We start from the raw sequence: 24,951 nt of genomic DNA on the forward strand, positions 1-24,951 counted from the left end.
ACAAATCTACTACATAAGTGCAGATAAGTCAGTCGCCCAACACCCTCTTTCACAGTCCTCATGTGCACGCAGAACTAAAACAAATTCACAACTACAAGTGCAAAGAAAAAGATAGTTACAATCTTCTGAGCTCCTACTTTGTGCATTTATGGAGAGCTCAAGTTTGCTGATAAAAGCAAAAGCAAAGAGGTTCATTCTTCTGGAGTGCACAGATGAAAATCTGTCTTACCAGCTTCTAATACAGAGGGTGTCTAAACTGACATAAATAATCACAGACTTGATTAGAAATAATATATTATTCTAGACTTTTTTTTTTTTTTTAAGTTTTCATGTAAGACCTTTATACTCTTGACATCTATGTGAACAAAGAATCAAACTAAAACAGGCACTTCTCAAGCGCTATTGTGTTGTTAAATGACACGTGGGAGGAACTGAACAAATATGATTTAATGCCTATGATGGGAAATTAGGGGAGATCTTCATGGTGTTGGCTTTTTCAAGTCTCGGATCTGTTTAATCAAGTAGTTCTTCTCATCGGTGAACTGTTCATCATCTGTCCTCTCTTTCTGGAAATTGCTCAGAAACTCAATTAGCTTGGGTTGGTTTTTCAATAGAATCTCCACGATAGGCTGCGTTTTGTTTGGACTGGCCACAAATACCTAATATGCAAACAAAACCACACACAGAGAGAGACAGAAAGAGAGAGATGAACAATCAGAGTCATGACACTGCCCTACATCATTCTCTGTTGAGTCAACTGAATGCTGGTGGCCAGATTCTCTGGTGCCTACTGTGTATCCACTGAGCGCAGTACCCAGTGAGGGGGAGAGGGAAGGGGCTGCATATTTGTTGTTTGCAGCTACCTGACCCTGTGGCCAGTTCTATACTGACCTCAGGCCCAGCATACTTTATAGTAGCCTCCAAGATACTTTAGTCTAAAGTAGGACAGCTGGCTATGGCTCCCAAGAGGTTGTCTGCCAGCTGGGGATTAGTGCAGTTGCACTCTGATCATGACCCTTCCATTTCTGACAAGCATCTATGCCTCCGGAGCTGCAGGGAGGGCATAGGAACAGATTGTGCTAGCCACATATTAGCTGGGGAGCTCCAACAGCTTCCTTGGCCCTTTAGTAGCACAAAGCGGCCAAAACAGGAAAGAAAATCTAACCCTGTATCTTAAACATACGTTAAAGTTTCCCATGATCTTGCTCATTAGCAGCTGGAAGTGAAGTTACACTTGACCTTGTTATCACTCTCCCTTATTCTGTTCCTTTTATTGACAAATGGTTTGATTGTAATGCCAGCTGTTGAAAGTTGGCTATAAATCCCTGATCACTTCCACATATACAGCCCTCCAACATGAAATGTCTTAGAACCATATTTACTGGGAGAAGAGACGAGTCTTGTGTTGGTGATAGAATTTCCATATTAAACTGAAATGACCTAAAATTAGACCAAGCAGATTTGTTTTGGTTTGTGAACTTAGGTCACATCCTCCACTTCACCCTAGTCCATTTTAGCAAGCAGTCTGTGAATGGAAATTTACAAGAGCAGGATCCACGTACATTTCAATCTGTTTGCTAAGCTCACAAGGACACAGCAGTGAGGCAGAGCAGAAGGATAGTGTAACACGCTTACATACGCAGCTCACTGCCAGCCCAGTGCCTTGGAGATGCTGTCTGTGGGTCACCCAGGTGAGAAGCTGGGATCTTCCCTTTGTAGCAATCCCGTACTTGGGAGGCACTTGCCTTTTGTCCTCCCTGTAACTCTCTTTTGGCTCCTCGTTAGTCTGGCTCTGAGGGCTTCTCCTGCTTACATCTGCAGCCTCCTTCAAAGGGAGGTTCCACAGCAAGAAGCTGTAGCCTGTATTGATGCCTAAGCATATGTCTCCCCAGCCTAGATCCCAGCCCCTGTGCAGATTCCCACATCCCAGGAAGGACAAGGCCACTGAAGCAGCTCCCCCACCATACCACAAGGTGCAGATTTGCACCCACAAGAGTCCTCTTTTCAACAATCCGGCCCTTTGTTCGGAACTTTTAAAGTCATGGACTTCTTTTAATTCCTGATGACCTCTAGATGTTCACAAGCAATGGCACCTGACTCAGCAGTGCAAGACTTCACCACAACCCCTTTAGAGCAACCTCCTTGCCAGATGCTTCAAGTTCTCAAAAAGTAGTGTCTGTTATTAGGGGCACGTTCCTTGTTCTGAGAGGTAGTCAGCTCATGGCCCCTTTGAGTGCACTGAGAGGTACAGATAGAGTTTGTTCAGCCACTGCTTTGGCCATTTAAAAACATTCCTTCCATTACAAATAACCCTATTATACAAATTGCATGTTGTTTCCCACAGTTCAGATAAATAAAAGAATTGTTTGAGAGAACACAATGCAAATGTATTTGCAATGTCTTGCATTTTCAGAAGTATCTAATGATTTGGGTGCCCCATCTGAGACACCTTAAAGGAGCCTGACATGCAAAAAGCACCTATCCACAGAAAATCAGGCCCCTTTAAGATGTCTCAAGTAGGCCACACAAAAATTAAAGCACCAAAAATGATTAGTCAATTTGAACATTTAGACCACCACTGTATCTACACAGTGTGAAAGGAACAGCCTGTGAACATGCTTGAAAGGATTTAATTTTAACACTGGCTGTAGCCTAAAATATGTATTAGCATAGCAAATGATTAAACGTGAGATGTCTCCTATTAGACTGAATTCTTTAGCTTCTTGTCTGATTGCTTATAGGTTATAATCCTCCCCCTGAAAAACTGGCATAAAAGATAGAAAACTCAAATGTAAATCATCTTTTGACTACTAGACCTACTGCAGGACTCAATTTCAACTCACAAATACTTTTTTCAAACCCTGGGATCATAAAAGGATTGTAAAACTGAATGACCGGCTCCCTCAATCAACTACAGTACCACAATGTCACAGTATTGAAATAAAGAAACTTTACACATATCTACAACAAAGAATCTTTATACCTTGAGGCCAGATCCAGTATGAGGTTTTATTTTTAAAGTCTCCTGCTAATGCTTCACTTGAAGACAATTTAAAAAAAAAAAAAAAAAAAAAAAAGGTATATCCCTGGAAACAACATTAGTATTCCAGCTAGTTGGAATATTTCTGAAAAAATAATTTTGTGGAGATATATTAGTTTCAACAACATATCTGTCAGGAAGGGTTTTGTGATTGAGAGTTCTCTGGTCACTTCTGAGGAGTTTTGACACAACTCCACTTTGTGAAAAATGTTTGAAAGGTTGTTTTTTTTTCATTCCAACACGGAATGAAAACAAATGTCAAAACTCAAAAGTTGCCATGAAATAGAACTGTTGTCCTCTAGCTGGCTTTAAATCAGTATTGTCCATCAAAATTGATAAACTGTACACTCCATATCCACTCCATAAAGTATTTGATCAGAGAGTTCTGGAGTCTGACCTTGGTTCTCACAATTAATGACAACGCGTCATCATCATCCCAAGGGAACACAACAGGGATAAAGATACTAAAATGGTCTGATGCTCGATGCGTCATTGTGTGGTCACTGATAATCTTTGTTTTTTTAAGCACGGAGGCCAAGGCTACTGAATGTCACAGGATCTTGATGAGAATAGTTCACTGCAACCTCTGACCTACTTTCAAATGGTTAGAGATTATGGTCCAAATCTAGCATGCATAACTCTATACATTAACAGGCCAATTGACCCACCAGGGCTGAAACTGGTCCCATGATTTTCTCATATGCATCGCAGGGGGATTACCACCTCGCTAGAAGTGCATGAAAGCTCACGTAGCTGCACCTACAACATCCCCCACAGACCAAAGAATTATCAAGTCTATAGCTCAGAAATAACACAAACTCGGCTTCTGCCCCATGCTGAGCAGAAACGGTCAGTATTGTCAAGTTATGCAGAACCGTTTGCAGAGTGAGCGACAGGAGGTAGCTTTGTGGTGTGCATGAAAGAGAATGGAAAAATGAAGCTAAGGTCAATTTATTTTTAGATTTAAACACTAAAACCTATCTTGCTACATCTCTGCTTAAGAAAAATGTTATATTATCCTGAACCACCACTGTGGGGTGAGTTCACAAAATAATTGAATTGTTTAACATGATAGTCAAAAGAGGCTGATACTATTCTATATTTGTATGTGCATTGTGTGCAATATACTGCAGTGTACTTTACTTTTGATTGCCTGCAAGAGAACAAAGAAGCAAAAATCACATACTTGGATGGACCAATAATAGTAACACACATATTTGTCAAAAGAAAACACATGAGTATTCAGAAAGACCCTTTTATTGTTCAACTTCCAAACCAGATATTGATTCTCCTGCTGGAATGGAGAGGGAGAAAAGGTAGGTGTGTGTGTGGGGGGGGGGGGGGGGGGAAAGAGGTTTTATTAACACTTAAGATAATCACTAATCCCCTTGTTTTTGTTACTTGTGGTCTACCTATATTCCCCAGGCTTTTAGGTGGCCATAAGTGGGTGACTGGTTGTGTGGGGTGGAGGCTAAGGGTTGAAGAGGTCTCATTTTGTTCGAGCAAGGGTAAGGGAGGGAGCAGGAATGATGAGGGAGGTAGAGGTCATGCTGGTGAGGGAACAGTTAGATGGGAGGAAGTACTGAAAATGAGACCTCATTACTTATCTTCTGTACCTCTGGGCAGAGTGCTCTGGATGAGTACGACTGTCCTCTGGGTTTGAAGAGTTAATTGCATTTTTAATTACCATCAAACTTAACTGTAAAATATTTAGAATTATAGATGCTCATGGTTCTAGTTAAAATATTGCAGCTTCAAACCCTCAATAATCAGATCCTGGCTCAAGGAGCTGAGAGTCAGATGCCTTCTTCAGGGTCAACTGGGGCCTGGGAGAGCTGGAATTTGGATACTTACATAACAAGCACTTTTTTCATTTCAAATGTGCCTAGCTGCAAAAACATCCAAGTCAGGTAATTTAAACCCAAATCTTTTGGCAGCTCGCAGTAAGTAGCAAGTATCAGCTGCTTGGCAAATCTTTGATTTCATATCGGTATTGGCACTCTGTGGTAATTTAAAACAGGACTAACTGGATACTTTCAGCATAGTTTTAAAGTTATGTGAAAATAAAGACAGAGAGCCCGACTTCCTCCCCCACCCTCGGTTACACCAGCATACAGCTAGAGTAACCAGGGGGAGAATCAGGCCCAAGGACTCTGCACCCAGAGCAACAAGGCACATCACTGCCTTTCACCTGCCAGAAAGGGCGTCGGGACAGGGCAGTAGTTTTTCCATGAAGCGTACATCCTCTTTCATATTTAGGGATTTCCTGGATTGTTTCCCATCATCAGCATAGAATTTATTAATAAAGGAAAACTCAGGACAAAATGCTCAGTGCCCTTCTCTCGTGCGTATTCTATACTTATTCTGCACATGTGGAACAAGAATTGAATATACAAGAGAGAGAGAGCTATGCTGCAGACTGGAGAGGGGGATTCTGCTGCAACTATGGGCTACATTGTGCTCTCAGTTAGAAATGTGCAACTTCCATTGGATGAGATTCTGCTCTGAATTACATGGTACAACTCCCATAGAAAACTGTAAGATGAATACTGTACCTATTACATTCATGTCTAACTGCTGCCATCCGATATTATTGTAAAAATATTATTGAGTTTCATGGAAGTTGGATTCATGGAGCACTGAAGAATTTGACATCAACGAGGGTTGCAATATCATTCACTATTTGTTTCACATAGTGCCAAAAGTCCCAGTCAGGATCAGGGCCCCATTGCATTAGGCACTGCACAAAATACATGGGTAGGCACTATCCCTGCACTGAAGAGCCTACGAACTGGATGCTCCGAGCACGAGAAACAAAAGGACGGTGGACACTGGGAGGAAGGATGAGGGTGACAGTAATTATATCATATGGTTACATAGATAGCTATGATTACAGATCACTCCAAATCCTCAAATTTCTATTTTAAACAAAATAAATAAATAAAATCATCTATTCATCACTGTCTGATTTCTTGGAACAGCCCAGCAGAACTGGGTGCTTAAGAGGAATCTGAAACAATAGATGGTAGTGGCCTTATGGATTAATTCAGGGACTGCACTTCATGCATAGAAGTTCCATGCATAAGTACGTGACTATTAGTAAATATGAAAAAGTAGCTAACAGAGACCAAATCTCTCTCTTCTCTTCCCTCCCCTGACATTTGAGCTCGTAAAGACTGCAAGTATTTGGGATTTGCTCTCCCCAACTTATGTTTGAGCTGCATACCTCCTGATAAGAGGTAAGAGCAGAAGCTACTCACAGCAGTTTGGTTGTCAAGAATAAGTCAAAGGCTTACACAAGTAATTAAGTGCATCACTGAGGCTTATTATGCAGGAAGCAAAATATTGAAATATGTTGGGAATCCCTGTGATTACTTTACGTAGATGAAAGATTGTATGGAGCAGCCATACCATCCTTCAAGCCGCATGCTGGAGATGTAAATGCCTGCTGAAAGATCTTTTGCACAATAGAAATGGCAGAATCAAAGGCCTCAAAAAGCCTTTTTGAACATTCTGAGGGTGATGTAATTTTTGAAAATACTTGCCATTTGGTGCAATGTGGTCTGTTTTATAAACATCTCCCAGAGAAGGACATTCTCCCCCCTCCCATAGGTTTTATCCCTCTTCTCTGCAAATTAATCTGTTCAAACTATGAAAATACAGCCATACATATTTATGAGTTAATTTTGCATTATAGTAGCTCTGCATAATAATAATTCTACTCATCTTCTTGCTCAGGGCAAAAAACTTTTTTGATGGGTAAATAAAATTTAAAACATTTAATCAAATCATGATGATAAAAGAAAGTAGTGTATGTGCCTGGGCTGATAATATTTTTATGACAATTTTGTAAGGCTGCATTAGTGATCAGTGCAAAACAGAACCAGAAAGAGGAGGATTAAGCATATGCCTGGGCTCAAACTTATCAAAGGCAAATCTCTTGAAATAATATAAAAATTCCCACTTGCTTCTGCCTCACCCAGAGAGCCAACACTGTCTGTCTATCTAGGTTCTTACCCAGCACTGTAATATCTGATTGCTGGGTGCCATCCATATCAAATATTTTGGAATCACATGACTCCCCCAATTCTTACCCAGAGTCACTGTGACATGACCTAAGGAGGTTGAGGAGAGCACCATCGACCACAGCAAGTGGTTACCTGCAGCAATCAGCCAGGCAACTTGTCACCCCTTTCTAATAATGCATTGCTGTAACAAGGGCCCCCTCAGATCACTAGGCCCAGATCCAAATGACCCTGCCTTAGACATCACCTAGAGAGGGCAAGCAAGCGTGAGAGAGAACTGTCAGGGAGAAATTTCTTATTAAAATATTTTCAAATGTTTGAAATGGTTTGTAAAACCCCACATTTTTCTGGGTTCTCCTCCCTCCCATAGTGAAAGAGAGGTTCCTTCCTCTCTGAAGGCTATGCTGAGTTACCTTGAACACATGGAATGCCTCAAACTGAATGTTGGGGCTTTTATCTCGCAGCAGGTTCATCATTAGCTTCAGGTTCTCTGGTTTGCTGATGTATTTTGTCATGATGGCAAAGTTGTGTCGGTCCAGAATCAGTTCACCCAGCAGCTATGGGAACATTTACAAAAACAAAGGCTTTGTGACTCACCACAGAATTTATGATTCAGATGAAAGCACCACATTTTTGTCTTCACCCCCAGAGGTTTCAATAGAGTCTTATCTTAGGCCATGGTGGCTTAAAAAATGGAGGGCCTTTAAAAAGACTGAGGTGAATTTGCAGTACATGCAAGTGAGATAACTGTCCAATAGCACTGATCATGCAAATTGTGCAGAGCTAGATACCATATTAATGCATAGAGTAACAGTTGGATTGAGCCAGATAAAATAAAAGCAGGTACAACCACCCCACATTGTTCTGCTAATTCACCTCAATCCTTACATGCCCCATACTTTCCTGTTCTAGTCATGAGGAGACTGCAGATTTTACCAAATTGCTTGGTGCACGGACAAATGGGGACTACAACGAACCTACCAAACTCACTCCCACATGTGTTCTGAACTAGGCTGTGAACTCGGGTGACTCTGAGAAAAGAGGATGACACCCTCATTTCAGAGAAAGGACTCCAAGCTTTGCCATAGGAGTTCAGGAACTACGACTTCTCAATGCTAACCCCAATGCAGTGACATAAAGATACCTCCTGATTTGCACAAGCAGTAGATTAATTTAAAAGAATCTCTTTTGTAACCAAAAAAAGAAGTATATAAGGCCACTCTGTGACAGTCTGTGTAATAGTCTGAGCATGTTATGGCTATTAAAAGAAAAGTGTTCAGGAATTTTACATTACCTTTAAAGATTGTCTCTTTGTGACATAATTCTCAGAATGAAGCAGTTTTTCATAGTCCTCAAAGATCTAAGGGAACAAGAAAAAACCAGGGTAGCCATATTCTTCCTTCTCCCCATCCCCCTGTACTGGTCCTTCCTGCACTAAGCTTTGCGATGGCAGCAGCATAGCTCTGGCACTTCTTTATGATGCCAGAGCCCAGCCCATATTGACCACTGATTAGCATCATCCAATCAGTGTTTGCTTGCACATGTGAATCCACCAGAGAATCAGGAACTTAGTGCCCTTGTGATTCACACCTTATGCCATCATCTTATACAAGATTATGAATTTGCTGCCAAAATAGAACACACAAATATAACATTAGTAACCAGAGACCATCTGCGGTAACTGTTATACCAACACAGGGTTATATAAGTAGAGTGCCATCTATGTCCCTGGAAAGACAGACAGAGAAGAATGGTGGAAGTCTGGCTTGTTAGAGTGACATTGCTATTTTTAGTGGGTGTCTATGCTCGCATCTAACTTGCCAATTTTCCTTTTTGCTTCACTTCAGTTGTCCTCATTGTCATTACTATTCGCTATACCTTGGAGGCTTAAAGATCAAAATGAAGGCACTGCAAACACAGCATGGGGCAGTATAACTGAGACACAGAGAAATGTAATGGAGTCATGCAATGTTTATAATGCCTCCTCTTAATGTTACAGTTTCTGGGCCTCACTAGGTTCTGAGGACTTTCAAAGTCCCATTGAGTTAGTGGGAGTTGAGGGTTGCTCAGCACCATCCAGGATCAGATCTCTTGTGCTAAGACATTTTGCAGTTCTTGTTCATTAAATGTAGACAGAGCCATAGGCGGGCATAGTGATTTACAAACAGATAATCAGCGCTGAAAAAAAATATGAATTTGGAGAGAGACTCAACATGTTATACCAAGTGGTTAGAATGGGAGGAAAAGGTAATGAGACTACTACTTTGTGTAGTGCTTGCATAGTTTCATTTTATTTTATAAAAAATGTAATGGGCCAAATCTTAATGAAACTAAAATCAACGTAGCTCCGTTTATTCATAAGTGTAGCTCCATTGGCATATGACCCAAAGATCTGCTAAACATGGGGCAAGCCTCAGGGCCATGAAACCTCAGGCCAAGGGTTTTAATTAATGATTGTGGGAAGCAAGAGCCAATCACTCAGACGGCTAGACTGTGCCGCTGTCTATGCTGCCAGGGCCACACTGCTATTTTTAGCAAACTAGCTCACACAGAGCTAGTGTGTGTAAGCCTGCCTGTGGTGAGACGCAGACGCTCAGCTGCGATGTAGATGTACCCTCAGGCTCCAATCCTGCACTGAGTACCAGATGGGTGGAGCTTTGTGTTTGCACAGAGCCCTGGGGAGTCAGGGCTCCATGCAGGGATCAGCTCACATGATTCATAATGCAGAGGTTTTAAGTGACTTGTTCAAGTTCATCCAGCATTAACAGCAGTTAGGAAAATAATATACAAGAGCCATGACCTGCAGTCCCCACTTTAACCACTAGATCACACCATGTGATGCAAGTTCAACGTGGCACTCAAATGCCTTACCTGCACATTACACTTTGGCCATTAAAATGAACAGCACCTTGGAAAATTTGGTTAACAAAATGTTTATTATTGTTAACCAGACTTAAATGGTGATGGTGACAATTTGATGGTCACAATTTCTTCTTGACCTGGTTGATCTTTCTCATGTTGAAATATCATTCACTGTTTTTGCCTGGTTGGTATGGCTGTATATTTGAACAATGAGGTTATATATGCAAACAAATTTAATGCATGTCTTATTTGAAGCTAACTTTAGCTTGTTCATGCTGTTGCAATTAAAAAAAAATAAGCAAAAATATGTTTGTTAAAATGAAAGGGTGCTGTGTCAAAGAACCCCGTCCCTGGCTGTCTCATCACTCAAGGAGTGAACATGGAATGATACCTCCTATCTCGCTACATGCCAATGGTGGGCATTTGTCTGCATTGCCACAAACTTCATTCTCAGAGCCAAATCTGCCCTCAGATGTATGTGTTTAACACACCCTGATTTCAGTGGGAGTTGTTCATTTGTATCTCAGGGCACAATTTGTCCTTTATTGTTTAGGATATAATGGGAACGTCTATACAGCAAAGAAAACCCTGTGGCAGTGAGTCTCAGAATCCAGGTCCACTAACTTGGGCTTGTGCTATAGGGCTAAAAATGGCAGTATATACTCCTGAGGGAATTCTGTGCCAAAAAATTAAAAATTCTGGAAGTTTTATTTGTCAATAAATAAATGCAGAGGCTCCAGCATGGAAGTGGGGAGCACAGGCCACTGGCTGCATGAAGGTGAGAGATCACCCTGCAGCTTCCCCACTCCCCACCCCCAGGACACAGACTCAGTGGTGAGGCTGCACCTGACCCTGAAACAGCACAAGGCCTGGGCCTGCCCTAGAAATACCCTAGGGCCCTGCCCCTTTACGCCAGGCGCACCACGTGTGGGGCAGGCAGGCTCAACCAGGCAGGATCCAAGTGTGGAGGGGCTCAGTGTGGGGAGTTCCAGGTATGGGGTGACAGGATTCTGTGTGGGACAATCTGGGTGCAGGCAGCTCAGTGGGGGGTCTAAGTGTGAGGGGATCTGGATGCACAGAGGCTCGTTGGGGGGGGTTCCAGGTACAGGGGCAATGGGACTCTGCAGGGGCTTCCAGGTGAAAGTGGTTGGGGCTCAGAGGTGGTGTCTTGGTGTGGGGGTCTCAGCTGGGGGGTCTGGGTGCTGGGAGAATGGGGCTTGTTGGGGTGGGGGTCTGGGTGCAGCTAGTTGGGGGTCAGTGGGAGTCTGGTGCAGCTAGTTGGGGGCCGGTGGCATGGGGGTCTGGATGTGGGGGCTCAGGGGAGTGCAGGGGATGGGGCTCATCAGGGTGCGGGTTTGAGTGCAGGGAGCTCAGTGGGGGGGTGGTCTGGGTGCAGGGGTCCGGAGGCAAGGGGTCTGCATGCAGGGGGTGAGGCTTGGTGGAGGTATCTGGCTATGGGAGGTCCAGATGCACGGGGTTTGGGAGGATGGGGGAGCAGGTCCCTGTACAGTGACCCCTCCCCCTGCAGCTGGGGAGTGATGGGGGCAGGAAGCAGGGGAGGATGCTGAGCTTCCTGCAGCTGGGGAGGTTTCTGGGGGTGGGTCTGACACAGCCCCAGCCACTCCTTGCAGGGGAAGAGGAAATCCTGTTCTCTCCTGCCTCCAGCCCAGCCAGGACTAGCAGCTGATCCCAGCTCAGGGTAGGAGCCACTGGCTGGGGTGTCCACAGCCCTGTGGTGATTTACCTCTCTGCCAGCTGCTCCAAGTGCCTGAAATGATGTAACTGCGCAGCTAGAGAGTGGTGTCTGGCTGCTGTTGCTTCCCTTTGCTTCCCTGTCAGAAAGTCATTTTTCTGCAGGGAAGCATGCACAGTATTCCCCGAGGAGTAAATATAGATGTTCCAGCTTGGGCTGGATCCTGGGCTCTGAAACCTGGGAAGGGTAACAGAACCAAGGCTCCAGCACAAGCCAGAATATCTACACTGCTATTTTAGCCACAGCAAACCTGAGTCAGTTGACCCAGGCTCAGACTCACTGCTGTGAGGGTTTTTTTTCCTTGTGGTGTAGACATACCCAATGTCTCCATTTGTTGAAAAAAGAGCGAGCCCAATCTTGCAAGGTGGTGTGGGTGCCTCCTGCAAGGTGCTGCCTGCCCTCAACTGGCTTCAACACACCTCACAGGCTCAGGCCAAACAGGAACAGATTATGCTTTGGGTCTCCAGGTATCTTATTCTCATGGGGGACTTCAATCACCCCGACATCTGCTGGGAGAGCAATACAGCGGTGCACAGACAATCCAGGAAGTTTTTGGAGAGTGTTGGGGACAACTTGCTGGGGCAAGTACTGGAGGAACCAACTAGGGGCCATGCTCCTCTTGACCTGCTGCTCACAAAACAGGGAAGAATTGGTAGGGGCAGTAGAAGTGGCAACCTGGGCAGCAGTGACCATGAGATGGTCGAGTTCAGGATCCTGACAAAAGGAAGAAAGGAGAGCAGCAGAATACGGATCCTGGATGGCAGAAAAGCAGACTTTGACTCCCTCAGGGAACTGATGGGCAGGATACCCTGGGAGGCTAACATGCGGGGGAAAGTAGTCCAGGAGATCTGGCTGTATTTTAAAGAAGCCTTATTGAGGGCGCAGGAACAAACCATCCCGATATGCAGAAAGAATAGCAAATATAGCAGGTGACCAGCTTGGCTTAACAGAGAAATCTTCGGTGAGCTTAAACACAAAAAGGAAGCTTACAAGAAGTGGAAACTTGGACAGATGACTAGGGAGGAGTATAAAATTATTGATCAAGCATGCAGGGGTGTAATCAGGAAGGCCAAAGCACAACTGGAGTTGCAGCTAGCAAGGGATGTGAAGGTAACAAGAAGGGTTTCTACAGGTACGTTAGCAACAAGAAGGTGGTCTGGGAAAGTGTGGGAGGCAACCTAGTGATAGATGATGTGGAAAAAGCTGAAGCACTCAATGCTTTTTTTGCCTCGGTCTTCACAGACAAAGTCCATTCCTAGACTGCTGCACTGGTCAGCACAGTATGGGGAGGAGATGAGCAGCCCTCAGTGGTGAAATAGTTTAAGGACTATTTAGAAAAGCTGGACATGCACAAGTCCATGGGTCCTGATCTAATGCATCTGAGGGTACTGAGGGAGTTGGCTGATGTGACTGCAAAGCCATTGGCCATTATCTTTGAAAACTTGTGGCGATCGGGGGAGGTCCCGGAGGATTGGAAAAAGGCAAATATAGTGCTCATCTTTAAAAAAGGAGAATCCGGGGAACTAGAGACCAATCAGCCTCACCTCAGTCCCTGGAAAAATCTTGAAGCAGATCCTCAAGAAATCCATTTTAAAGCACTTGGAGGAGAGGAAGGTGATCAGCAACAGTCAACATGGATTCACCAAGGGCAAGGCATGCCTGACCAACCTATGATTGCCTTCTATGATGAGATAACTTGCTCTTTGAATATGGGGAAAGCAGTGGACGTGATACATCTTGACTTTAGCAAAGCTTTTGATACCGTCTCCCACAGTACTCTTGACAACAAGTTAAAAAAGTATGGATTGCACAAATGGACTATAAGATGGATAGAAAGCTGGCTAGATCGTCGGGTTCAATGGGTAGTAATCAACGGCTCAATGTCTAGTTGGCAGCTGGTATCAAGCGGAGTGCCCCAGGGGTCAGTCCTGGGGCTGGTTTTGTTCAACATCATCATTAATTATCTGGATGATGGGATGGATTGCACCCTCAGCAAATTCGTGGATGACACTAAGCTGGGGGGAGAGGTAGATACGCTTGAAGGTAGCAATAGAGTCCAGAGTGACCTAGACAAATTGGAAGATTGGGCCAAAAGAAATCAGATGAGGCTCAACAAGGACAAGTGCTTGATCAATCCCATGCACTGCTACAGGCTGGGGACCGACTGGCTAAGCGGCAGTTCTGCAGAAAAGGACCTGGGGATTACAGTGGGCGAGAAGCTGGATATGAGTCAACAGTGTGCCCTTGTTACCAAGAAGGCTAACGGCATACTGGGCTGCATTAGTAGGAGAATTGCCAGCAGATCGAGGGAAGTGATTATTCCTCTCTATTCGACACTGGTGAGGCCACATCTGGAGTATTGTGTCCAGTTTTGGACCCCTCCACTACAGAAAGGATGTGGACAAATTGGAGAGAGTCCAGCAGAGGGCAACGAAAATTATTAGGGGGCTAGGGCACATGACTTATGAGGAGAGGCTGAGGGAACTTGACTTATTTAGTCTGCAGAAGAGAAGAGTGAGGGGGGATTTGATAGCAGCCTTCAAGTACCTGAAGGGGAGTTCCAAAGAGGATGGAGCTAGGCTGTTGTCAGTGATGGCAGATGACAGAACAGGAGTAATGGTCTCAAGTTGCAGTAGGGGAGGTCTAGGTTGGATATTAGGAAAAACTATTTCACTAGGACGGTAGTGAAGCACTGGAATGAGTTACCTGGAGGTGGTAGAATCTCCATCCCTAAAGGTTTTTAAGGCCCGGCTTGACAAAGCTCTGGCTAGGATGATTTAGTTGGGGTTGGTCCTGCTTTGAGCAGGGGGTTGGACTAGATGACCTCCTAAGGTTCTCTTCCAAGCTTAATCTTCTATGATTCTATGATTCAAAGAGGTACCAGTGATAGTTTTGAACATGTAGCAGTCTGTCTAGCTGATAAAACAGATTTCTGTTTGTTGACTGGGAGTCCTTTGAAGAACATTATTCTCCATTACATGTACTTTGAGCATCAGTGCTACACAAACTCAAGACAGTCATTTTATCACAGTGCTTTAGTACAGAGATATAGAGAATAAGTGAAGATATACAAATTGCCTGAGTCACACTGCATTTGTGACTCAGCAGCATGCAAGCTTGAAGGTAACATGACAACTTAATCTTCTGTCGAATTCCACCACCCATGTCAGCCCAATTTCAGTTGATTCCAACAGAATTTTTCTGACCTACACTTGATTTTCAGAGATATTTTAAACCAAAGAGAAATGGCAATATTCCAATAGACTAACTTACTTAGGATGATAACAGGTATATTCACATCTCAAAATCCCTTGGGATTTACAGAGACAATTTCCAGTAACACTAAAATAAATTCTAGTAACTCTTGTCCTCTATCCTGAAGCATTACTGGGACATGAATGACCACTAGCTATTCCCTAACACTGACCAAGTGGAACCGAACTGTAGCAAAAGGTAAATATTTTAAAAATAAAATTGGTCTAATATCTGTACACACGTGTAGCTCCCACTAGTGTTAATGTAGTTATGTTGTGTGCAATGAAGCAAGAATAGATTCTTCCCCTCTACTGTTCCACATCCTAAACAAGATTTGCTTTTGACATGGAGTTGTACTAGAAATCGGGAAGCCTGTAAACAGGATATAAGCATTATTTCTACAGATGGCTAAGGAGGATTCTCCCTTGGTAAAACTAATTATTTTGGCTCATAGGGTGCAATGCTTGGTTCTAAGTAAAAGTTTTAGGTGGGGCATGTAGCCCTCAGCTGCACATGCTCTGTTTATGAGCAGATTAGAAAGTAGGATTCAAATAGCTGCTGAAGTACAGGCATCTTCCCTGAAGTCCCACTGCTGCTGTCCCAATTGGATCCCTCGCCTGGGAAATGGAGGAACTGTGCTGTTAAATGAACAGTTCTGATTGACACAAAGAATCAAGAAGATCCACTTATTTTTAATGTTTTTTTCTGAGTGGAGCCGAAATGCCCCTACAAAAGGTTTCCAGTTCAGATCCAAGTGAGGGTGGACTCCTCACAGTAATGTTTGCAGGAACATATATGAAACCATTAAGGCTGGAAATTATTTGTACTTACTGTGTCATAATTTTGTTCTAGGAAATCTGCTACCAACAATTTGTGTCTTGTTAGCAGGTCCTGGAAAAGAAACAACCAGGGAAAAAATCACTATCTGAAGCATTTTCAAACTCAACCAGCTTTTTCCCCCCCACTAGTTTGATCATCCCTTTAATCTTCAGTTGTAATGGCTCGGGGAACATTTTAAAGCAGCTCTTCTCCTTTACAATAATTTCCAGCATTATCTCAATGAAAGAATAGGTAAAAGGAGTGACAGTGCACCATTTAATATCAGTTGCTGATTCATGTTTACTAGTTCAGTGAATAAAAACAAAACAAACACTATATTTAGAAAATATGTATATTTATAGATTTTTGCGCCTATCATATGGTCTGTGGGCACATGTGCATATATTAATTTTTAAAATGCCAATTGTAAGTTGGAGCTATTTTACCTTTATAGAATCTACCTTTCAGAATACAGTGTATAGCACAGGGACAGCCAGACTGTGGCCTGAAGTCCAAATGTGACCCATGAAACCTAAAACATGCCCCACAGATGCTCACTGTCACTCTCTTTCTGTAGCTGCAAAGTGATGACAAAGCTAATCAACTCCAGATTTTTATGGTTTATGGAGGCAAATAAGCAATTTAAATTAACTGATCACAGCAAAAACAATTACCAATTACCAATCGCCCCATCTCAAAAAAGATATATTGGAATTGGAAAAGGTTCAGAAAGGGGCAACACAAATGATTAGGGGGTATGGAATGGCTTCCGTATGAGGCGAGATTAATAAGACTGGGACTTTTCAGCTTGGAAAAAGAGATGACTAAGGGGAGATATGATTGAGGTCTATAAAATCATGACCGGTGTAGAGAAAGTAGATAAGGAAGTGTTGTTTACTACTTTTCATAACACAAGAACTAGGGGTCACCAAATGAAATTAATAGGCAGCAGGTTTAAAACAAACAAAAGGAAGTATTTTTTTCACACAACGCACAGTCAACCTGTGGAACTCCTTGCCAGAGGATATTGTGAAGGCCAAGACCATAATAGGGGTCAAAAAAGAACTAGATAAATTCCTGGAGGATAGGTCCCTCAATGGCTATTAGCCAGGATGGGCAGGAATGGTGTCCCTAGCCTCTGTTTGCCAGAAGCTGGGAATGAGCGACAGGGGATGGATCACTGGATGATTACCTGTTCTGTTCATTCCCTCTGGGGCACCTGGCACTGGCCACTGTCGGAAGACAGGATACTGGTCTAGATGGACCTTTGGTCTGACCCAGTAGGGCCATTCTTATGTTCTAATAAATATTGTCTACATTTATTTATTTAAAAATAAATTTCTATATGAAGAAGGAGTTTGAACCTGAGAGGTTTTAAGCACCACAATTCCTATTTGGAGTTAAGAGAAGACCAGGACCATAGATTTCACTGAAAGTTTATGTTGCTAAACATCTCTTTGGCTCAAGAGTAGCCCTCTGTGTAGCCCTCTGGCTCCTGGCAAATGCTAGTGTGGCCCTTGGCATCACAGAGTTTGGGCCCCCTGGGACCTGACTCTCCTCTTTGGCCGTTTTAAATAGCGTAACTCCATTGCCTTCAAAAGTGTTACTTTCCATAGGCGTATAATAGGAGTGAAAAGAGAATCAAGCTCCTCATCTAGTAAATTGACCCAAGCCATTTTTTTCAAATTTGGGTGCCTAAAAGTTAGCCACCTAAATCCATATTTAGATACCTAAAGAAAAAAAAAAAAAAAAAAAGGCCTGATTTCCATACAGGCTGAGCACCCACCTTCCCTATTGAAGTGTATGGGAGCTGCAGGTACTTGGCACCTCTGAAAATCAGGCCACTTATGTAGGAGTCTAAATATGGATTTATGTGGCTAATTTGAGGCATCCAAATTTGAAAATTTTTGTCCTACTGCTCTCTTCACTAAATTGCACTGAAATGCAATAAAAGCCTAGATCTAAAGCCCATTCAAGTCAATGAGAGTCTTTCTGTGGACATGAACAGAAAGGGCTTTGAATCAGGCCCTGTATCTTTTTCTTTAAAAGATCTCTGTCTTCTTTTAACAGCTTTGCTACTCACTGTCAGAAGTTGAGGCATATGCAATTGTCTTTACACAGAAGTATTCTCAATAGCTCCAAAAATATATTTAATCTGATGGTTCTTCAGTTTTTAATTTGATTTATAATGAATTATATTGAAAGGATTAGTATTTAAAGGATTTGTATTTAGCAGCTATTGAGAAGGGGGAAGAAGAGGTCCTCATAAACATGGTTGCTATAAAAACTAGTATACTATATAGTTAGTATATTCTTTTATTCAGCATGGATGTGATGAATTTAGGTTAATTAGCTGAGTGGACTTCAGCCTGCTTCATATGCAGGGCACTTAGCAACCAAGCACAGCATTTTTCATTGTGTCCAACAAACTGCATATAGTCCAAAAATTAGTTTTGTTTTTATTCATAGAAAATCACAGGACAGAGTGGTGCAGCAACATTTGACCAGCATTCTTCCCACCTCCCAGCTGCTCCTGGTACCTCCATAGCAGATTATGTCTCTAAATACAAGTCCATTTTTCCCGTTCCCCCTGCATTGCTCGGCAGCTCAATCACCCTCTGTCGTGCACCTGGCTGAATTTAATTAAAAAGTATATCTTAATATCATCAAAAATTCCAATATTTCCCTACTATAAATATCCTTAGATATTAATGCAAATTTAATTAAACCCTTCTCTGGCCCCTGCAACAGACAAGTCTTTCTTCTCTGCACCAAACACCCATGTGATTACATTATACAACCCAACAAGGGGGTAGCAAAACCCAGATCAACAGTAATCCACCGAATGAAAAACTGTAATGCTTGTTTTTACAGTCTTAGTAGTCAAGATATAGCTATATGTTTTATAATTCCTGTTACTTTCACATCACTTATTGCTATTCCAACATAACGGTGATACCAGGATCAACCAATGTTTATCTAGACCAGTGCCACGTCTCTGACACTAGCCAATACCAGGTGCTTCAGAAAAAGGGGCCAAAACAAACAAACAAACAAAAAACCCAACAACCCATAATGGACAATTATGGAGTACCCTGCTCACAGAGGAAAAGTTTCTCTTAACTTCAGGAAGTTAGTAGCTGCCTTATGCCCTGAGCCATGAGGGTTTATGTTTATAATTTTTTCATCTATTTAATGTATCTATGGATGTTACTATTCATACAGACATACAATTCTATTTTTAAATCCTACCATGCTTTCAGCTGGTGGGTCCATGACTATATAGGTCCATTGGTTATACATGGCAGGGTCCAGCAGTCTATAGTCCTTAATACAGCTCAAAAGTGCTTTGTCCCATGCCCTGCCTTGTGGCTGGGGGAAAAGGAGATTCTGTTACCCACCCCCACCCATATTTTTCCCTTGCTTAAAGCCTGATTACTCTGATATCGTGCAAAGGATATGAATTTCTTCCACAGTAAATTAATGGCAGAGCTGGAAATAGAATCCAGGAAATCTTACTCCCATCCCCATGCCTGACCAAAAGACAACACTTCCTCTTTGAATACAAAGAGGGTCATTGACCATCAAAAACTTGAGTCATGTGTACATCTTTGTAAAATAATACTGCTGTACATATTTTAACTTGGAATTCTCTATATTTATGCATTAGTTCAAGTATCATGATATTCAGCTGGAGATAACAAAGATGGATAGCAACTTCAAGTCTTCTTTATTGCTTAACAGAGCTGGTTTGTATTGGAAATCTGGCTTCACTGACCACTTAGGAACAAGGTTACTCCCATTAAGCAAATCTTTACTCCACTCAATATTTCAAGGATGACAGTAAAAATTAAGACCAGGTTTCGGGATGTGCCTTGCATTGGTGAGTTGAATTCGCTATTAGACTTTTTTCTAATTATATCCGAGGTTTCTCTCATCATGTTTCTAATTAGCTTTTCGAGAGGAAAGAAATAACTTGTTTCTATGACAGCAAAAAATCTACTGATAGGAGAAGGAAAAAAAGAGCCATATCTATATTTAGAAGAATCTCTCATTGCAAAGATTTCCCCCCAGCTTTTTTAGGTGGTTTTTACAGAGAATAACCAAACTGTTCCTACGCATTAAACCTAATGGGCAAACAAATTTTGCTCAAGGACTACACTGGCTATTGCAAGTCACATATACATCACAGTCACATATACATTGCATAAAGTAAAGCACATTGCAGCCAACATCCTCTTTAACAGGGAGATATGGCCTGTGGAGACTGCAGGTCCCAACATGCAATGCCGCATCTGGACCTGAGCAGCAATCACAGACCATAGAATTTAATTCTGCATCTTGCATTTGGTCCACCTCAGCCCCCCATTAGAGGGGGATTTAACAGGGGGATAGCGGAGCAAACCCCAGTCATGCCCCTCTTCTTGCTTTGAGGGACATGTAAATAAAAAGGTCGCAGTGTTTCAGTCAGTGCTGAAATGGTTTGATCTAACCTGTTGCTCTCCCGTCTCTCTCCTCTTGGCCGACCTCTCCAATTTCTCAGTATTGCTATCCCCCAAGTTCCCAAAATAATGAAATTGGCATAAAAGGTCATGAAATTTTCTAAAAACAATAGATTCGGGGTTCTTTTTAGTTGCCTTTTGAACCCTTAAGGTGCGATCAAGTCATGTTTTCAAGCTTTTTCCTGCAACCACAATGGCTAGATGCTTTAAAAAAATGAAAGCAGAAATTCTAACAATCACATGAAATCAGGAGCTGAGACTTAAAAAAACTACAAATATCACAGGACTCTCAATAATATTGTGAGAGTTAGCAACACTGGTTTCCGCTTGTCAAAGTGGTTGCTACAGCTGACCCTCATGTTGCCTCTCCAGCTCCACATCACCCTTCTCCTGACCCAAGTGCCATTAGGAACGATCAGTTGCACACACAGAAAATGGGAAATGACTGCCTAGGAAGGAGTACTGCGGAAAGGGATCCGGGGGTCATAGTGGATCACAAGCTAAATATGAGTCAACGGTGTAACACTGTTGCAAAAAAAAGCAAACATCATTCTGGGATGTATTAGCAGGAGTATTGTAAGCAAGACACGAGAAGTAATTCTTCTACTCTACTCCGTGCTGATTAGGCCTCAATGGAGTATTGTGTCCAGTTCTGGGTGCCACATTTCAGGAAAGATGTGGACAAATTGGAGAAAGTCCAGAGAAGAGCAACATAAATGATTAAAGGTCTAGAAAACATGACATATGAGGGAAGACTGAAAAAAATGGGGTTTGTTCAGTCTGGAGAAGAGAAGACTGAGAGGGGACATGATAACAGTTTTCAAGTACATAAAAGGTTGTTACAAGGAGGAGGGAGAAAAATTGTTGTTCTTATCCTCTGAGGATAGGACAAGAAGCAATGGGCTTAAATTGCAGCAAGGGCAGTTTAGGTTGGACATCAGGAAAAACTTCCTAACTGTCAGAGTGGTTAAGCACTGGAATAAATTGCCTAGGAGTTGTGGAATCTCCATCATTGGGGATTTTTAAGAGCAAGTTGGATAAACACTTGTCAGGGATGGTCTAGATAATACTTAGTCCTGCCTTGAGTGCAGGGGACTGGACTAGATGACCTCTCAAGGTCCCTTCCAGTTCTATGATTACCATCTAACCTTGCCTGTCACTGCTCTATTCCCACATCCATACTCACTGTGGCTCTGCTTCCCCCCCTCCCCATCTAAATCCAAATCTACAGACTTACTGTTACTTCCCTACTAAGTTCATTTGCCAACTTGACCTTTATCCTAAAAACTTCATGTAATGTAAGATGCAGCACTATTCCCATTTCCAGAATTATGGGAAGAGATTTTTTTATGCACTGCTACAAATGTGCATTGTGAAGTATCATTAAACATTGAGGAAAAGGGAAGAAAAAATACTGAGGTAAAATGAGACTGAAATGACACCTACGATTTTGCATGAATTCCTCTATTTTACAACCCTCACCTAACATACAAAGTAAATATAGACCTACATGGTAAGTACTGTGTAATCACAGGGTAATTATTTTCACCAGTTTATTTCTTTATTCTAAACTAGTCTCATGAACTACAAGTTTACAGAGCCATCAGTTAAAATTTGCCGCATCGCTGTACTGCAGTCCTAGGACCGTGTGACCAATACAGGTGCATGTGGCACCTTTGATCCAGTCAGGCTGTATTGGAAATGTTTTCAAGTTACATGGATCTGTTGGTTACACACAGGAGGCAAAGCAGTCTGCAGTCCCTAATACAGCTCAAAGGTGCTTTGTTGCATAGCCTGGCCCAACTCCATGACCACAGTGCTGGGGCTGGGAACAGCAGTAATGCAATTAGTCATTCTTCTTTTTAAATGATTGGAATACTATTGAAGAGGTAGGAACAAAGGGAACCTTTTGTGGACAAAGCAGTGGAGGAAATGAGCATGTGGAACCCTCTATTATGGGTTGGGAGACATGTGATCAAAGTTGGTGCCCTCTTCAGGGATTCTTATATTTCTTCTAACAATATACTAAATGGGCATTGGCTATAAGTTTGCAGACTCCTACATGGTATTACTGGATCTACCAGTTGTTGTTGTTTTTTTGTTTGTTTAAAAAGGACTACACTGACCCAAGTACTCTCTTGTCCATAGTGCACATTATAGCAACTTATGCACGTTCTCCATCCTTTTGAGATGGCAACATACATTAAGACTAATCTCTGAATTACTTGTCAGCCAAAATTCTTACATTATCTATTAGTGGCCAGTACAAAGCCAGACCTGAAGTGGAGCTCTGTGTAGCTTGAAAGCTTGTCCCTCTCACCAACAGAAGTTGGTCCAATAAAAGACATTACCTCACAGGCTTTGTCTCTCTAAACTGAGTAACAGGCAGCATGGTAAAATAACACAGCATTTCCTACTTCACAACCATTCCATGGACATGGAGGTCCCAGATGCCAGGCCTGTCAAAGCCAGCAACAACCTTGTTTAGGAAGGTCCCAAAAAATACCTAGTTGAGAAGGCATTGCTTTCCAGTGAGTCTTCCTAATGCTGCTATCAGAGTTCACAAATGACATTGCAAAACCAAGACAAGCTGTGGGAGGCAACACCCCAGAATTGCTTAGAAGAAAGATTTAGGCAAAGTTGGTCGGATGAAATAGCTGACTGATTGGAAATTATTAGTACATGGTACCATACTGATCTGATGAAAAGCTGATATTAAACCAAGTGGCAGAGATGTCAATCAGAGGGGAGATGTTTCAAGTCCTCCCTCTTGTTTGTTCTTATTCTCACTTGTGCAGTGTCTAAAAATTGACAATTTAAAGTCCTTAGGGCATGGACCTTGTTCAACTACCCATGCTACCAATCTCCTAGCACATCTTTGGAAGTGGTATTAATAATTATGTCAGCCTTTTGTCCAGGATGGTTAAGCAAAAAAAGAGCTTTTTTTTTTTTAATTATGTGTTTAGCATGTCACTCACTTCAGTCATGGAATGAGTGCATTTTGTTTGGGCCGAAGCTGGCAAAATCTGCTTTATTATGGGATTGGTATTATTTTTCTGCACAAGCATCTGTTATCCTGTTGCAGTCACAGAGCCGGGTTTGAAGGTGTCTAGCAGTCATTCTTTCAGTCTGTTTTTACTGCTGTTTCAAATATGTGGTGATGTCTTTTCTATTGATTAAGATTTACATTATTCATCTCAGCAGAAGCATCAGTCCACAAGGACTTAGTGAGGATAAACTTCCACATACAATGTCAGCACTCAGTTCCCTGAAACAATAATGAACTGAACTGTGCCATTTAAACACAGCCTATGGTAAAAAGTGGTATGTGGCCACACCTCCCCATGGAGACCACTGGGAGATATTCTGTGTCATGGAGGCAGAATACCTCCTTGAACGATGCAGTACATAGGGGACTCAAAACCACTACTACACTCCTTTCGGTGGTGTGCCTTGCCAGTTTTTTCTTCTGTGTGTGCCAGGCCCACTCCATGGAATGGTGCAGAGGAGGGGAACAGAGTCTTGATTCCACCTCCCTGCTCCTCCAAGAATATGGAAGCAGTGCAGATACAGCAGTTACATCTGGCCCTTACATGGGCCTCCCAAGGTGGGGAAGGTCCTTGCCCCTTCTCAGTTTGTAGAATGTCTGTGCACAGATTAAGAAAGTCACATATTTTATTCATTCATCAAAATTATTCAACAAAACTTTCATTAATTTTGTGGACTCTGTAGCTTGCTATTTGAATTGTGTTGTTGCATTGTGACTGATCACATTAATCATATGATTTACATCTGTTTTGTGATCGGATCAATGTAACAACCAATTTGCAAACGTACTCCAAAAAGCATGCTGATGTTTTGGTTTTGTAATTATTTTAACTTTAACAATAAGGGCACCTAGAGCCCAGACAGGATTTCTTTTAAGTTGTACTTAAATCTGGATACAAACAAAATAAAGGATTGTGAATACTGTGAAAGGTACTTCATTGAACTATTCACGCAAATATTCATGGAATTTATTTGCCTAACTCTGCTTCTGAAGAATAAAAACCCAAAGGCTGCTGCAGCCTCAGGTTCCTGAACTTTAAAGAAATCATTCTCTTTGTTTTAAATTATCTAAGAACAAGTCACCTGAGTCTGCATAGCAATTACTCTCTTAGGCCATAATCCTGAAATTCATTGTATTTTCCAGACTGCTGCACCCATGCAAAGTCCCAGTGACTTCATTAGGGTTCTGCGTGAGTGTAGTAGCCTGTCTGCATGCAAGAAATTGCAGTGATCAAGGCCTTAAAATCTGAACCTGCTTGGTGCTCCAAGCCCACAGATCCCCAGGGAGAAGGCAATGAGTACCATGTAGGACTGGATTGTAGAACTGCCAATATTTTAAGATGAATCTATGAGAAAAGCTTGTCCTATCTATAACTATGGCTAAGCAGTGTGGTGTGTAAGGACCAAACTCAGAGCAGTAAGATGAAGTAAGGAACATAGTGAATGACTAAAATGATTCATCCCATATATTATTTTTTAAGGGATTATATGTGATACATGGCTAATTTTAGTTTCAAATGGTTATACAAAATGCCTTGGAACATCAGGATGAAGGACATCAAAGAAATAGAAATCTGGATTAAATTAAAGACTCTGGACTGACTCTATCCCTGCTGTAAATCCAGTCACAATCAGACCAGGGATGAA

The 24,951-nt window shown here is 42.2% G+C and overlaps 1 protein-coding gene across 2 annotated transcripts in view; it reads right to left on the bottom strand.

The window, feature by feature from the left end:
* Positions 1–334: 334 nt before the first annotated feature.
* CAB39L (calcium binding protein 39 like) overlaps positions 335–24,951 on the bottom strand; it is a 98,861-nt gene continuing 74,244 nt past the window's right edge. Inside the window, exons 7-10 of one of the 2 annotated variants that reach the window (XM_065417190.1) lie at positions 15,767–15,826; positions 8,360–8,425; positions 7,479–7,622; positions 335–659 (exon numbers count right to left, since the gene is read on the bottom strand). In XM_065417190.1, coding sequence (XP_065273262.1) covers positions 480–659; positions 7,479–7,622; positions 8,360–8,425; positions 15,767–15,826 — 450 coding nt within the window. In that variant the 3' untranslated portion in view covers positions 335–479. The remainder of the gene's footprint in view (positions 660–7,478; positions 7,623–8,359; positions 8,426–15,766; positions 15,827–24,951) is intronic. The other variant, XM_065417198.1, reaches the window with a different exon arrangement.

Source organism: Emys orbicularis, chromosome 1 (genome assembly GCF_028017835.1).
Source record: "Emys orbicularis isolate rEmyOrb1 chromosome 1, rEmyOrb1.hap1, whole genome shotgun sequence".
In the NCBI taxonomy this organism is placed as follows: Eukaryota; Metazoa; Chordata; order Testudines; family Emydidae; genus Emys; species Emys orbicularis.